Source organism: Cydia amplana, chromosome 23 (assembly GCF_948474715.1).
Source record: "Cydia amplana chromosome 23, ilCydAmpl1.1, whole genome shotgun sequence".
Lineage (NCBI taxonomy): Eukaryota > Metazoa > Arthropoda > Insecta > Lepidoptera > Tortricidae > Cydia > Cydia amplana.
Window position 1 is genome coordinate 10,805,070 of NC_086091.1, and position 15,492 is coordinate 10,820,561.

The window sequence follows — 15,492 nt, forward strand, 5'->3', positions numbered from 1 at the left end:
ATCTTCAACTCTACACCATTGCTATACATACTAGATCACAAGTTTTTGCAAGCTTTTATTTAACTTGCCCTGTTAGTATGTAGGTATAATGTTAGTTAGTGTGGGTTAAATCTTGCAAGCTAAATTTGACCCACTTCCCGATTTTCGATTGGGCTTAAATTTTGCATACATATGTATATTGGATGACAATGACAATGCAATATTATGACATTATGGAGCTGATCTGATGATGGAGACAGGAAGTGGCCAAAGTACAGTCAGCGATAAAAGCTTGTACTCACTCGATACACAAGCATTACAAAAGTCACTCGATACACAAGTATTACAAAAGTCAGAAATGACAGTGAAAATCTGACAATTTGAACACAAGAAAATTGCGATTTTGACGGTGAAATATTGCGTTTATGCAGGTAATCAAGTCTCTATCTGTCACGGTAAATTTTCTCCTAAACTACTGGACTGATTGAGTTGAAATTTCGAATACATACTTCTATGTACCCCGGCCGCTTTCCCTCCGAAGCTCCGAATAATCAAAGTACCTAATTGTAATTAGTGGTGAACGGTGTTGGTCACACATACTGTATATAGTGTTAAAAATACTATATACTTAAGCCTTTCTTGTAGTGACTGTTTGTTTACCTAAATAAATAAAAAATAAAAAATACTACTGGTAATCCACAAAACAATACAAGCACTGAAAACCGTCAGTAAAATATGATGTATTTGCCGTAGTCTAGTACAGTCACCGCCGTCACCGGTAATACTACATTACACAAAGAAGGGCGCAAATATATACCTGAAAACGATCTTATTTGTAGAGCCTTAAGAGCGTGTCACATATTTTTGCGGCCTTCAAAGAGTAACATATTATTGCAGGTGATTCTACAAACGACGTTACACAGTGATAAGCAACATTGTCACAAACACACGGAACCCTAAAAACTGCAAAGTTGAAGAAAAACTAAGTAAGCGATAAAACGTAGCCTTTTGTTGCACGCTGCAATGTGATCACATTAAGAATGCGGATGGGCACTATAGACGAATTATCGATGTCGATAATATGGTAAAACTTTAATATTTTCATGAATTAGATGTTTTTTTTTCTGGCCAGCAAAACACAGAGCAGCAGAGTATGCAGTTAAATGCAAATAATTTGCTTAATAAGGTAGTGTTTCCGAAGATATTTTATCTTATTTTTATACGACTTAACCTTGGTACAACTCCATCAAAAAAGTTAAATTTACGTATTACATGATATAAATTATTGTAAAATGTGTGTATTCACCTATAAAGATCTGTACATATGTTGTAACAGTCATCACATAACATTTCCCTCAGTCCTCATTTTATAAAGCCAGGCAATACGTTAAATACTACTGATTGGCCCAAAAAGCCAAAATTATGTTGACAAAGATTGTTTAGGGAAATATAATAGTTTTAATATTTAATTTTAACAGAATTATTGAAAGTAAAAAAAAAAAACCAGAATTTTGTTTTCAACGTCTCTTTGGGTCAACCTGTAAAATAATAGTTCTGTAACTTCATTTTTATGAATTTACGCTCTGACGACGGTTCAGCGAGACCTAAAAGATCTTAATATAGACGCCAACTTTGCACTCAATCATGCAGAATAGAAGAACATAACAGGGAAGGCCGACCCTAAATAAATAAAAGGCCTAGCAAGCTGATGATGATGATGTTATTTTATCGATGGGTCTCTATTGTTTCCCAAATAGTTTTAAGCCATAATATATTGTTTGCCCGCATTTTCGTTAGTCATCATTCATTTGGTTCAGAAACGAGTCACTTTACAGGATTGCCATAAAACAAACCTAATCTATCTATAGGATAACCTAACGAAAAACCTGAAATGTTAACGGTTTCAGTTTTATGACTAATATGACAAACAATAGGTACATTTATCGATATCTGTCCCATCCCTATCTTTGTTTACGGCAACTTTAGCTGAATTATTTTAATAGAGGACATCTTGGGCGCCGCGTATCCCATCTTTTCATTTACTTTGCGTCGGTACCAGCGATGCACTCAGCAAGATACGAGCTGAGAGCGGAAAATATTAAAATGAAATAAGACATTGTTAATGGTACCTACATACATACAAACTCAATAGATTTAAGAATATTGCCGTGCCCTACCAGGGCCCATGTGAAACAACTATTACCTATATAACACTTACCATGGGTGCAATAAATATAATATGAATTATGAATTATGAAATATTTTATAAATGGGTTGCGTTGTTTAATAAACTGCTTTTAAATTGAACTCTGTACTTAAAAAGAAAAATTTCAAAATGACAGAAAGAGTCAAACTACTACTATTACCTAGTTGGGTTGAATTTGACAGATATCATATTAAATATAAATGTTCAGAGATATTACAAAAAAAAAACAAATGGTCACATTTAATTATGGAACGGACCGCAAAATCGCGAATAATTAGAACAGATGTGACCGCTAGGTGGCGCAAGCGCCACGCGCGGCTTATGGCTAGCCACCAAAATTGGTGTGGGACGGATGCACTTTTAGGTAGGTACTTGTTGCGACGCGACGAAATCGCAGAGTGAGCCACGCCTGATTAGACTTTAAAACACTAAAATACACAACCAACACAAATTTAATCATCTCCTAAAAATTAGTCCGGTTTTCAAAATAACTGACAAAAGACCGTTTTAGCAAACCAAAGACCATTAAACGCATTTCGGGCCGATAAAACTTTGTCCAAGTACAACAAGATCGTTTTTCGTAATGTAATTAATTTACGCACCCCTTTCGACGGTCGATTCTGGCCCCTTTGATAATTTGTCGAGCATTTGGGGGCTAGATTCTAACCATCGATAAATTTATCTATCTAATATATCTAATACCTTTAAACGAGCAATGCTTGTTTATTTATTTATTTATATATTTCGGGGATCTCGGAAACGGCTCTAACGATTTCGATGAAATTTGCTATATAGAGGGTTTTGGGGGCAAAAAATCGATCTAGCTAGGTCTTATCTCTGGGAAAATGCGCGTTTTTGAGTTTTTATATGTTTTCCGAGCAAAGCTCTCTCCAAGAAGTCTTGGACTTATTGGGATTATTCCGATTTCCTCACAATGTTTTCGGCGATAAGCGATTGGAAAATATCAAAAGATATTTCGTATTGATGTTTCGACATACTTAGTTGTTGAGTGCTACCATTCGCCAACAAACTGTCATGCAGTTTGACGAAAAAATATGTGTAATAAATATTTCTGTGTATTTCAATTAAGTAAAAAAAAACAAAGTTCTAAGAAACTCATTGGTACCAACCGGGGTGCGAACCCGCGACCTTTGGTCTGAATGTCGCTCGCCTTAAGGTATCTCCCATCTGGACTCAGACAACATCAGCATTATTGTAGCACGATATTACTACCGACTGCATTGCTGCCGCTAATGTCATAATCTATGTTGCTGCCCGAAATTTTTGACATTAGCGGCTGCAGTCAGCAGCAATGTTGCGCCGCAATACTGCAGTAGTAATGCTGGTGAAGTCAAAATTAGAAGAGTACCTTCGACAGAAAGACCATCAATAATTTGTCACACCCTTTGGGGGTATATTCCGGCCCTTTCGATATATCGCACACTTCGGGGACGGTATCGATCTCGTAGATAATTTGTCGTTCCCTTTGGGGTTTAACCTCGTAGATAATTTGTCGCTATCTGATTGATGTTTCGGCATAGTTGTGGAAGTCCAATTCCCGATATTGTTCGTTACGGTATTGGAAAATAGAAATTAGGTTTAGTCGACTGGGTTTAGCTAGAAACATAAAGGAATGTAGTTAATTTTAGTTTATATTGTTTGTTTGAAAGATTTCTCTAACGATATGTCGATATGAAATCTAATTTTCAGAATTGAATTGTAGTTTTGAGGTAAGTAAACTGAGTTGTGATGGGATCCATTATAATAATATAAATACATAATTATAGAACATTCTTACAGAAATTGACTAAGCCCCACGGTAAGTTCAAGAAGGCTTGTATTATACGTACTCAGACTACGATATATATCATATACAAATACTTAAATACATAGAAAACAACCATGACTCAGGAACAAATATCTCATCACACAAATTAATGCCCTTACCGGGATTCGAACCCAGGAGCATCTGCTTCATAGGCAGGGTCACGACCAGTTGGTCTTGACCCTGCACGACCAACTAGGCCAGACCGGTCGTCAAAAATGTGAAAGTAACTATCGCAGTCTGTATGTCAGTTATCTCTTCACGCTTAAACCCCGAACCGATTTAGAAGAAATTTGGTATGGGGATAGACGTCTGAGGAATGACATAGCACCGTTTTTACCAATCATCATCCTCATTCCAAGCAGACAAAGTCACGGGCAGAAGCTACTCTTTTAAACATATTTAATTTTATCTCTTATCTCAGAATAGCCGCCTGTCAGTATTAGCGAACAGAATAAACCCCTGAATCAGGATCAATTTGAGTTTGTAATATTTTAAAAAGTTCCGAAATGTGCTGATTTCTTTTTATTCTTCGTTAATGAAGTCGATTTAAGGTACTTTTAAAGGCTTTTAAAAGTTAAGGCTTTTGTTAAGGCTAATATTGGGAGACGGATTTTGGAGGGGGAAAGAAAATTTTGAATATTGTTTGATACAGGGTGAATTGAGGGTATTCGATTAACTAATTGAGCGAGTGAGAGAGCATGGTTTGGCTTGGAAATCACATCACTACATAGTATAAAACAATTAGATCTTTAAAACTATGCAACGGTTTTTGATAATAGATAGAGTGATTCAAGAGGAAGGTTTATGTATAATTTGTTAACCCGTCCGAAGGGGCGGGTCGCTAGTAAATCCACAAATTAAAGTCAAAATAGTTTTATAACTTTGGATCATTTTATGAAAGTATGGTAAGTGGTGTGAATTAGGAACAGTGTGATAAGGAAAAAGTGTGGGCTAAACGAAGATTTAGTGACAAAAATTGGGAAATGTATGTTGAGATGGTTTGGACATGTGGAAAGAATGAGTGAAAGAAGATTGACAAAGAGAGTGTATAAGGGAGAAGTAGAAGAGGGAGTTGGAAGGGGCAGACCTCGGCGGACTTTCTCTGATCAGATCGGGGAAATCCTGAAGAAAGGCCAGGTCAAGAGCGCCCTAAACTGGCGAGCGTGTATGAGGAATGTTATGAAAGTAACGGAAGCGAAAGAGGTATGCCAGGATCGTAGCAAGTGGAAATCCGTGGTCTCTGCCCTCTGGGAAATAGGCGTGATTATATGTATGTATGTATGTATGAAAGGAAAAACAAATATATTTGAGGACAATCTTACTCCTAACTAAGCAAAGCTTGTACTATGGGTACGAGGCGACGATATAGATACTTATATAGACAAATACTTAAAAACAAAGAAAGCATCCATAGCTCAGAAATAAAAAATAAATATTTGTCATAAACATACCAATAAATTTTACCAGGATTCGAACCCGGGACCTCCAGCTTAGTGCTGCACTACCGACTAGGCCGTTAAATAATCAAAGCTATTTATTTTTACAAGGATTTTTAAATTAGCGAGATTCCTCCCACGACATTTGGCAATAACGGAAGGCCGCGTCACCTTTCCGACCTACTTTAAACATTGCCTGATCACTGAATCTCCGTCACAGGTTACACATACTAGATAATGCAAGAAGACTCACGCTTACCGCTGATGTGAGCTGTCCGACTTATGGAGGAGAGAAATTGACGAATTCAGAACCTACCTAAGTGACCTACATCGATAGTGACGTACTCAGAAAGTGACGGTCTCAGAATGTGACCTACTTCGAAATTGACGTGCTCAGAAAGTGACTTACTCCGCCTAAAGGCTCTCAGCGTGTAATAGCCAATTATCATTAGTATTTTAAACGTGTACAAACTTTCACAAAAAGTCCGACTTGAACAATTAGGCATAAAATAGTTAATAATCTTAAATAAGACAAATAATACCTTTTATGTGGATTAATTCCCTAACAAAGTGATGGAAAATAAGACTGCCATTAAAAAAACCACCTGTAAAATTTTACTTTAAAATACTGAGTCTACACGAGAAAGTCTATGCCCCAGTATTATTCCAACTTAAACCAAGATGACAGTGAAGAATGGTCGGATTAATTCTTTTTTTTGTCCAAGAATTTTTTCGCCGGACTAATACAGCTGCGGGTCTGAGATAATGTTTTCGAGAAATAATAGTTCCGAGTGAGATGTCAGCTTTTCCAGTAATTAAAGGTTTTGGGGGAAATTAGGGCGAATTTTTAGGTTTTAGTCTGAGGAAAGTATTTTGGAGAGTGTGATTAGATTACCTATATTAAATTATACGGGTGACGCGCTGTAATAATGTTGCAGTAATACTGGTGCGATCTGAATACGAACGGTACCTTTACGGCCCGATTCTTGTCAGTGTCAAAAGTGACCACATCAGTATCGTATCGCTGTGACATCTTATAAGCATTGTTCGAATCGGGCATTTGGCGATCCCAGCTTCCCACTCTTTATTGCCTAGTAATAAAAACCTTAATCCACCTTCCTGATTTCTCGGACACTCCAGTATTATATGTTAACATTAGTCGCACGTAAGCGTAAAGCACTTTCGTTTTGATTATAGCGAGAAAGTCGCCAGGAAATTCATTAATTATTTAGTTGTCCGTGTCTTCGCTTGAACCACTTGATACCCTTGTAACTCAGCCCAATTGGCAGCGCCATCTATCACTCAAGTACTAATGTCACTCGGTTGCTAGTGCTTAATTCGTTATGGATAAAGATACCTTACCAATAAGCCTCAATAAGGTCAATTAATTCTTTATTAGTATAATATTACTGATTCATAGTATTAATATTCAGTGGTGTCTCTGATAGTCCGGTATATTAATATTGGTCGCACGTAAGCGTCAGGCACCTTCGCTTTGATTATCGCGAGGAAGTCGCCAGAAAATTCGTTATTCTACGTGCTCGAGGCATTCGGTGAAGATGTGTACTTACTATACCGGCAGCCGTACAATGATTTTCAAATGATAAGTAAATTTCCGGTTGAAATTGAAAATGGCAAAGTTATCTTAAGAATATTTTTTTGTGTTTTGCTCTTAGGGCTCATTTAGATGGCGCGCGAACTCGTATACGATTTTAGTTACATTGCGGACCATTGAGGTTACATCAATTCAGCCGACCGGTCAAACGACGCAATGTAATCAAACTTGCATGCGATTTCTCGACCCGTATAAATGAGCCCTTAATATGGTTTAAACTATGATATTGATAGCTTGAATAATTATGCAGTGAACTAAAGTGGATTTAACGAAAAAGTCATAAAAACGCGCTTAAATATTATTTAGTCAACACCCAAATCACCGAAACACCACCACCGAACGTCAGCATCACCGAATGGGCCCTACCAGGCCCTACGGAAGACCAGCGCTGGCTTCATAGCTAGCATTATGCTGACTAGCATCACGAAATGGACCCACATTTCGTGATGCACTCTTATTGATTTCTTCCTTTCTTGCTGTTGTTGTCTGTACATGTCCGTACATGTTTTGTGATCGTCACGAATAAAAATCTTTTATCTTATTTTATCGGGTTCCCCTTATCTGGCATAATATTGTTTGTCAGAAATACATATCGCATAACATGTATCGCAGAAATACTTTTAGTCGAATGATAATTTCGCATAACTATTACTTGGCATTACTATTTACTACGCATACAATACATTTTGCAGCATATCATTAAGCAGGAGATTACTGTTGCCGACTTTCATTTAGCATAATTTTATGTACCATAACCATCCTGCAGCATACTCTTATTATGGCATAATGATTTTTTCTGCTAGCAGAAAAGTGGATTAAGTTAAGTAAGAACTGCGACCCCAACAAAATTGGACGTGTGCCAGAAAAGAAGGTTAGGTTATGTTAGAATTGCGACCTCCTACAAAAACGAATGGCTGTCAGAAAAATAGGTTAGGTTAGGTTAGAGCTTCGACCTCCTACAAAAACGAATGGCTGTCAGAAAAATAGGTTAGGTTAGGTTAGACCTCCTATTAAAACGAACGGCTACCAGAAAAGTAAGATCAACTGTCATAAAAACAGATTATGTTAGAGCATACTAGGTACTGCAGCACATTGGTAAGTCAATTAAAACCATTTATAACATCACCTTTAATTAAACTTGATAGCTTTATGCCACCAAAATAGTATGCAATATATTTATCTGCGAAATCAATATTCGTTTAAAATACTATTATGATCATCAACAGTATGCCAAAATATGGTTCTGGATTATAAAACTCTGCGAAGTGATTGTATGCTAAATGATACTATGCGAAAGGTATAATTCTGCCAAACGACATTTCTGCCAAGTAACATTATGCAATACAAATATATGTCAAAAAACTTTCTGCAGCACATTAGTAACTCTATTTTATCTTATCAAATCATTTGTGTGTCAGCCGCCTAAAACAGTTTCCTTCTTAATGAAGACGAATTCGCAACCGTCTTTAAGTTAAATTAAGTGAAGTCGCACATTAAGGCAGATAACCCGGGGAGCCGATTCGGACTCACAAATGGATGTCGTTTTGATTTCATTTTGACATAATACAAGATGTATCCATCATAATTATACACGGTGTCGCTTTCAGTATGGTTTTCATGAAAGCCTGCAAAGACCTTTAAAACTAATACCGATTGAACCCTCATTGTATGTACCTATGTTCAGCGAAAAATATTGGTTTCGGAGTTTTGTATTCCGTGTTACTTGATTGTTTCAAAATGCGTGACTGTAACTCGAATAGATAATTATGTCCTTATCTACAAAAGTCTACTACATATTTTACTTTTTTTATTCTATCTGATGTTGTATTTAATCTTGTTGTTAGATATTGTTTTATGTGTTGCCTGTTTAACTAGGTATATCGTCACACTCGTACTATTAAATAAATGAATGGTTATCAACTTATCAATGAGTGTAGCAAATTTTCAATGATTTCTGTAAATTGCTGAACATACCGACATGGAGGTTGCTTTTAAGTCCTGTTTCATGTATTAGTTAATTTCGAAATGAAGACATACAGGTACAGTAATAACATATCAATAGCATATCAAAAATAGGTTTTTAGTCCGAATGCCGCTTTCGGTTGCTAAGCGAAATTACAGTTATTATCATCGCATGATTTAACTTCGAATGGGATTTGTTGGATGGTGGTATTGTTTTTTTAGTCTAGTTCGCTTTGAGATGGTGTGTGGTGTGGAGTTTGGAAATGTAATAATAGGATTGATAGGTCAAGATTTTCTTCAAGAGTAATCTACTTAGTTGTACAATCTGTGGCACCAAGGGCAATGTGGGGAAGAAATTACATTTTTGGTTGGAAAGAAAACGAGGTGTTGGACTCCTCGGCCAGACTCAGACCATTCTAATAGCGCGAGTCATCCCGAAAGGGTTCCTTTAGGGTTCCATATCTCAAACGGAAAAAACCGATCACTCATGCGTCGTGGTTGTCTGTCTGTCTGTCCGACCATCCCCCCCTCTCCCCTTTATTTCCGAAACTACGGGGTCTAAAGTTTTGAAAAAAAATACACAAAATAGTTCTTTACCTATAGATGTCAGGAAAACCTATCAGAAATGTGTAGTCAAGCGTGAGTCGAACTTCGAATGTAATGTACGAAACCCCTGGAACGAGAGTCCGACTCGCACTTGACCGACTTTTCCCTTTTTAATATGGAATACTAAAAAGTTGGTTATCAACGTACCTTAACGTCCTGCTGCCTAGAGTCTAGCAGCGTGGTTCCATTGTACCATTGCACGACGGCCGGTGGGTTAGCCCCCTTGACCACACAGGTCATGGTGAGGGTGGTGCCCTGAGTCACGTGGTCCCCGACGCCGATTATCTCCACTTTCGATGGGGGGACTGGAAAAAAAATTGTGGATTAGCATTAATCTTTCTTAAATCTTTTATCTTTATGCCGATTAGTACAGCTTTGATGTCTATCGTTCTCCAATTCTCCCTCAATTGCTCAAGGGTTAACTGGAAGAGATCCCTGAAAGCGATAAGTTCGCCTTTGTACTAATGATGTGTGTTCTTTCATGTTTTATGTTTCTTTTTGTACAATAAAGTATTTTACTACTACTACTACTACTAATACGTACCACACGGGATTGTTACGCCATTTAGGGTCCTAGCTAAATTGGTTGATCCATACTTACGCTATGGAATGTCCAATTTAGCTAGAACCATAGTGGCGTAACAATCACGGAGCATGACTGTTCGTATGTGTATGCTTCTTTGGACATATAAAAAGAAACACCAGAAACATAGTTACAGCTTTAATTAAATAGAAGTAAGAAAAATAAATAAATAATAAGAAAAGAAATACTACCTAAATCAGAAACTATCTATCTTTTGAATGTATATTCACGCTTCAGATTTCAGATAGACCCAAGCTTTATTGGAAACGTATAGAATTCTATAACAATAGCAAATCTGTCGAGGGCCACTTCGTATCTAATACGAAATAAAAAGTTCACCTCGCTCTAGTGCGTTCCCAGAAGTACAATCCCATCCGAACTTACTCCGAGTTACAGAGGGGTCATAATGTATCTAGCCTCGTTCAAACGGTTTAGTCGAGCGGTTGCATAGAACAGTTTAGTCAAGTTAGCTTGTTTTTTGGTTGGAGTTAAAAGCTGTGGCGGAGTTACAAACGAGCCATAAAATGGGACCATCTCTTAATTATATACCTACCAAAGCAGAGTAATCGAATAACAAACAAAAACAAAAAATCAGACGAATCGATAACCTTCTTCTTATTTTTGAAGCCGGTTGAAAATGCACGTAAAAAAGGGAAGTTTCCTCTACTTAAAATAAATCATTTCACACCGTGCACGAAATAAAGCACCAGATAATTATTAGATAAACATAGACAGCAGTTATTTTTAAACACAATATCTATTTAATAAATCTTATAGAAATATAAAAAGTACGTGAGTTGACCGTGACGTCACTATACTCGTTTTCATATAAATTCTATACGAGTATTAGCAAATCGTTTTGTCAGTTTAAAAAAAGCTGCGGGTTCAGCACGGTTCCATTTTTATCGACTATCACTATGCCTGTCACTTTCGCACTTACATACTTGTTAGAACGTGACAGGCATGGTGATAAACGATAAAAATGCGAACGTGCTACTAGGGCTGATTTGACTAGTATATAGGAAAGTAGCCTATTAAACATCTACAAGTTAAAACTTAGGCAGCCTTATTGCTATAAAGCAATTCCAACCTTTAAATGGCAGAAGACTAGGACTTAAAACATTGAGGTACACAACTTTAGTAGAGCAGGCGGTCTAGCATGAGTTGCGTTCTCGCGCGCGACTCCATACTTGAAGTCGCGCCAGATCTATGGAGAACGCTACTCATGCTAGACCGCCAGGTTTGCTTGTTTTTCGACTGAAGTTTCTAGGCGGATTTTGTTTTAAGAATTTCTTAAGTGGTGTAAATCTGGCGTCTGGCTTCTCAGACTTTTTAAGAGCGGCATGTTTATGAAAGTTTTTGTTTACCTTTAAATTATGCAGTGATTGAGTTGAGACTTGTTTTTATATACTTCAAAGCGTATTCTAGAATACCCAATTTCCTTTTTTAGCTGTAAGTTAAAGTTGAATTGTTTGTCATGCCCAGACTAATATAATAAAACTAAAAAAGTTTTTCAACTTAATCTTTTTTATTGCTTTACGAAACCGGCACTTAATCGCGTATTAATTTTTAAATTTAAATTACCCCTGACGTTTTGAAGACAACATTGTCCACCTAGTCTCGGAGAAACAGTATTTTTCACTAGAAATTTTCGAATTATAGGGTATTGAAATTTATTTTGTATTATTTATTTATTATTTAAAAAAAGCGCTGGTGGCCTAACGGTAAGAGCGTGCGACTTGCAATCCGGAGGTTGCGGGTTCGAACCCCGGCTCGTACCAATGAGTTTTTCGGAATATATGTACGAAATATCATTTGATATTTACTAGTCGCTTTTCGGTGAAGGAAAACATTGTGAGGAAACCGGACTAATCCCAATACGGGCCTAGTTTACCCTCTGGGTTGGAAGGTCAGATGGCAGTCGCTTTCGTAAAAACTAGTGCCCACGGCAATTAGGTACTGGAATTAGTTGCCAAGCGGACCCCAGGTTCCCATGAGCCGTGACAAAAATTATTATTAATATTATTAAATTAATATTGGAATCTTAAAAAAAAGATTATTTGATAACTAAACTATAAACCTTAAAAGCCAAATCTAAAAATAAATAATACTAATCTAAAAATAAAATAAGTATCTAGATTGAAAACACACATGAATGTGCTGTAACCTACTACTGGAACATATCCAAACGCAGCACCACACATCTCGCAGCCCAAAGACATAAAATAGTTACTGATCTAGCATTTTTTCCGTCCCCCGGGATTCCGGGCAATAGATGTGATATCCCGTCCGGGTATAGGACAATAATCTAGCCGGGAAATACAATAAGTGCGTGTGGAAGTGTTTTCGAGTAAGCTTTATAAGGCTAGCGGCTCAATTCAAACAATGCTTATAAGATGTCACAGCGATACAATACTGATTTTTCATAATCATAAATCATTTATTTCGTGATAAAGTAACATACAAAAACAACATTTTAAGGAAATTTACATTCAAAAAAACTTCGTGCAAAATTTTTGGTAATGAATTTTTTGTGCCTGCTGTAAAATTTGGTCTGATTAAGGTTTGCGATTCAGGCCGACGATAGTCATTGTCAAAAGTGACGTTTTTGGTTAAGTATTTGAATAAATTTTGCCGTAGGAGACGTGTTGTACATACTGTAAATTAGTTACTGTATTCACCGATAGATGTCGCTTTTTAGAATGCATCGTTTCCATGGTCAAGACAGAAAAGACAATTTTATTTCTCTAATGTGAGAAAAGAAATGCCGTTATGATCAAATTCCCAATTTTCTCACATTTATTTAAACAGTATCTTTAAGAAAAATTAAAACTAATATAAATAGGTATGAAGTTTACACTAGGAGTTCTGAAAAAGAAAGCCAGGCGCTTTATTTGTGTAGTTGTCATAAAGTTCAATTCGATGATACTATTACTTTTTCGGAGACTTTGCTCGTTTTTTCAATATGTGAGACCGATAGCCACTTAACAGGGCGTCTGCTGAATTTTAAAACGTAGTAACGTTTTTGTTTTGATAAGGCCTGTACGGCTACCATCAGTTTGTCACTGACATAAACGCCGTCGAGAACGTAATTTACTTTCTATACATCTCGCTCGTACTCGCATATTAGTGCAAACGAGATGTATAGAACGTAAATTACGTTCTCGATAGCGTAAATGTCAGTTTTGACACTGTCAGTGACTTATGGTACGGGCTCTGAAGGGAGAATACATTTTTTGAGGTTGAATTTTTAGATTTATGTGAACTTCAAAAATGTGTGTACATACTTATTTGAATAATTTATTTCCAGTTTACGTTGGTTACTTGGTAATGTCGGTGTTCATGCCAATTTTCTCTAGGAACAGTAAAATAGGTTTTTCATTCAAATACGATTAAGAATCGTTTTTGAGAATGACAACACATTTTTAAGTTAAGCCAAGAATGTCATGGAGACGGAGATATTCCAAAACTTTCTACTTAAGTACAAAAATTCTTAATCCGTCAAACCGTTTTCGGGATGTTCACCAAGAACAGAATTGTATAAAATCCTAAAAATAACTTTCCCGATTAATTGAAAATCTCCTTGCTCTGAAATAGTTTAAAACCAGTAGCTTTTGTAAGTGACACTGGTGAAATGCCCTTTACAAGGTTTTGAAAGAAGCCAATCGCGTGGGCGTTGACAGCTCCAATAAATATGTATGGGCTCGAAATAGAAAGCCTTTTGCCGTCACCAAATAAACGACGTAAAGTATTGTCTTCATACTAGCTTTATGACGGTGACATTGGAAGTCAGAATACGTATACGCTGTGTTAGCTTTGGTTTTTGTAAAGCTATACATAGATCGATTATAGAATATAGATGTGGCAGGCAAATTGTAAAATTGCAGAAGGCAAATTGTAAAGAGTCGGCATTTTGTAAAATACCTTAAGCGTTTGCATTTGCTGCAGCATTTTTATCGAGTTCTTTAATTTACCACGCGTGGCGCTGCTCATCAAAGCTATGAAAAACGTTGGGTGTCCATCAAATCTGGAGTTCGTCGGACTTATTAGGAGCGCGTGGGACGGGGGAGGCCTTTGAATCTGGGTGGCTCCTGCTCTCTGCTTTCCGTGCCTCCGATTTCGTATCGCTCTCTAGGGGTAGGACAGACAAGACCACGTCGACAAGTAGGGTGCTCTGATTCGGTTTTGGGTGACTTTGAGATTTCGGTGGCCCTGAGGATGATGGTGTGGTATAAAAGTTAATATAAATTCAAGATGACCTTTAAGATGGGAGTACGCTCTTTTATTGAAGGTTTGAAGGTCGTATCGGTCCGGAAATACCGCAGGCGGCAGTTAATTCCACAGTTTAGCTGTGCGAGGCAGGAAGTTTCTGGAGAAACGCACAGTTTGGGCCTGCCAACGTGCCAACCATCTATGTGGTGAAGATGGTAATGTTATCGCGTAGGGCTGCTGCAGTAATGCTGGAGCTGTCTGAACCGAACGTTACCTTTATGACAAAAATAGTTTCCTGCATACATCCTCTAATACACAATCAGTAATATCCCAACTTACTAATAACGACTCAATCCCAACCTAAAAGTACCAATAGGCGAATCATCACCCCTTCACCGTATAAATCATAACAGGAAAATAATTTCAATTAGTGGGGTCACTAACGCGTTAGCCGGACGACCCGGCCAGCCAATCAGCGCGCTGTAATTGCCCCGCCCACGCCATTATTTACGGGTAATGTTTACAAATTGGGAACGGATAGTTTTGGGATTTTTCCGGGAAAGTAGTCAGCAGTTTTGGAGCATGGCTGGCTTGATAGCTTTTTTTTTAGTTCCTTTAAGACCCTATTTCTAGAGTGTCTAGTCAGAAATTTTCTATTGGTTCTTAAGAAACACATCCCTCGCTATCCTCGTACATCTCTGGTTTTCAACAGCCTAAACTATAAATTACTATTTGTGGCTTTCCACATCTAATGGTCCCTAAATTTATAGTTTCCATTTCGACTACCTACATTTTGCGGTTAGCTTTCCTCCCGCTCACACTTACACTTTGTCCCATATCCTCATCTCAAACGTGATGATTGCACTGTTACCTATAACCGTCGATATATTCCTATGTTTATTCCTTATTCCTCCCTATTCGTACGATGAAGGGTCCGATATTGGGCCGCGGAAGGGTTATGATGTGATTTTGTGAGCCCTAATTTGACAACTTTTTGTACTCGCGGTATATTTTAGGCTGAAATGGAAAATGCACTTTCACATTACAAGCCTTTGTGGTGAAATG

The 15,492-nt window shown here is 37.4% G+C and overlaps 1 protein-coding gene across 2 annotated transcripts in view; it reads right to left on the reverse strand.

Annotated features, from left to right (window-relative positions):
• The window catches only part of LOC134658781 (hemicentin-2), a 559,330-nt gene that overhangs the window by 38,897 nt on the left and 504,941 nt on the right, over positions 1 to 15,492 (reverse strand). For both annotated transcript variants that reach the window (XM_063514419.1, XM_063514420.1), the window contains exon 7: positions 9,780 to 9,937. In XM_063514419.1, the coding sequence (XP_063370489.1) occupies positions 9,780 to 9,937 (158 nt within the window). The remainder of the gene's footprint in view (positions 1 to 9,779; positions 9,938 to 15,492) is intronic.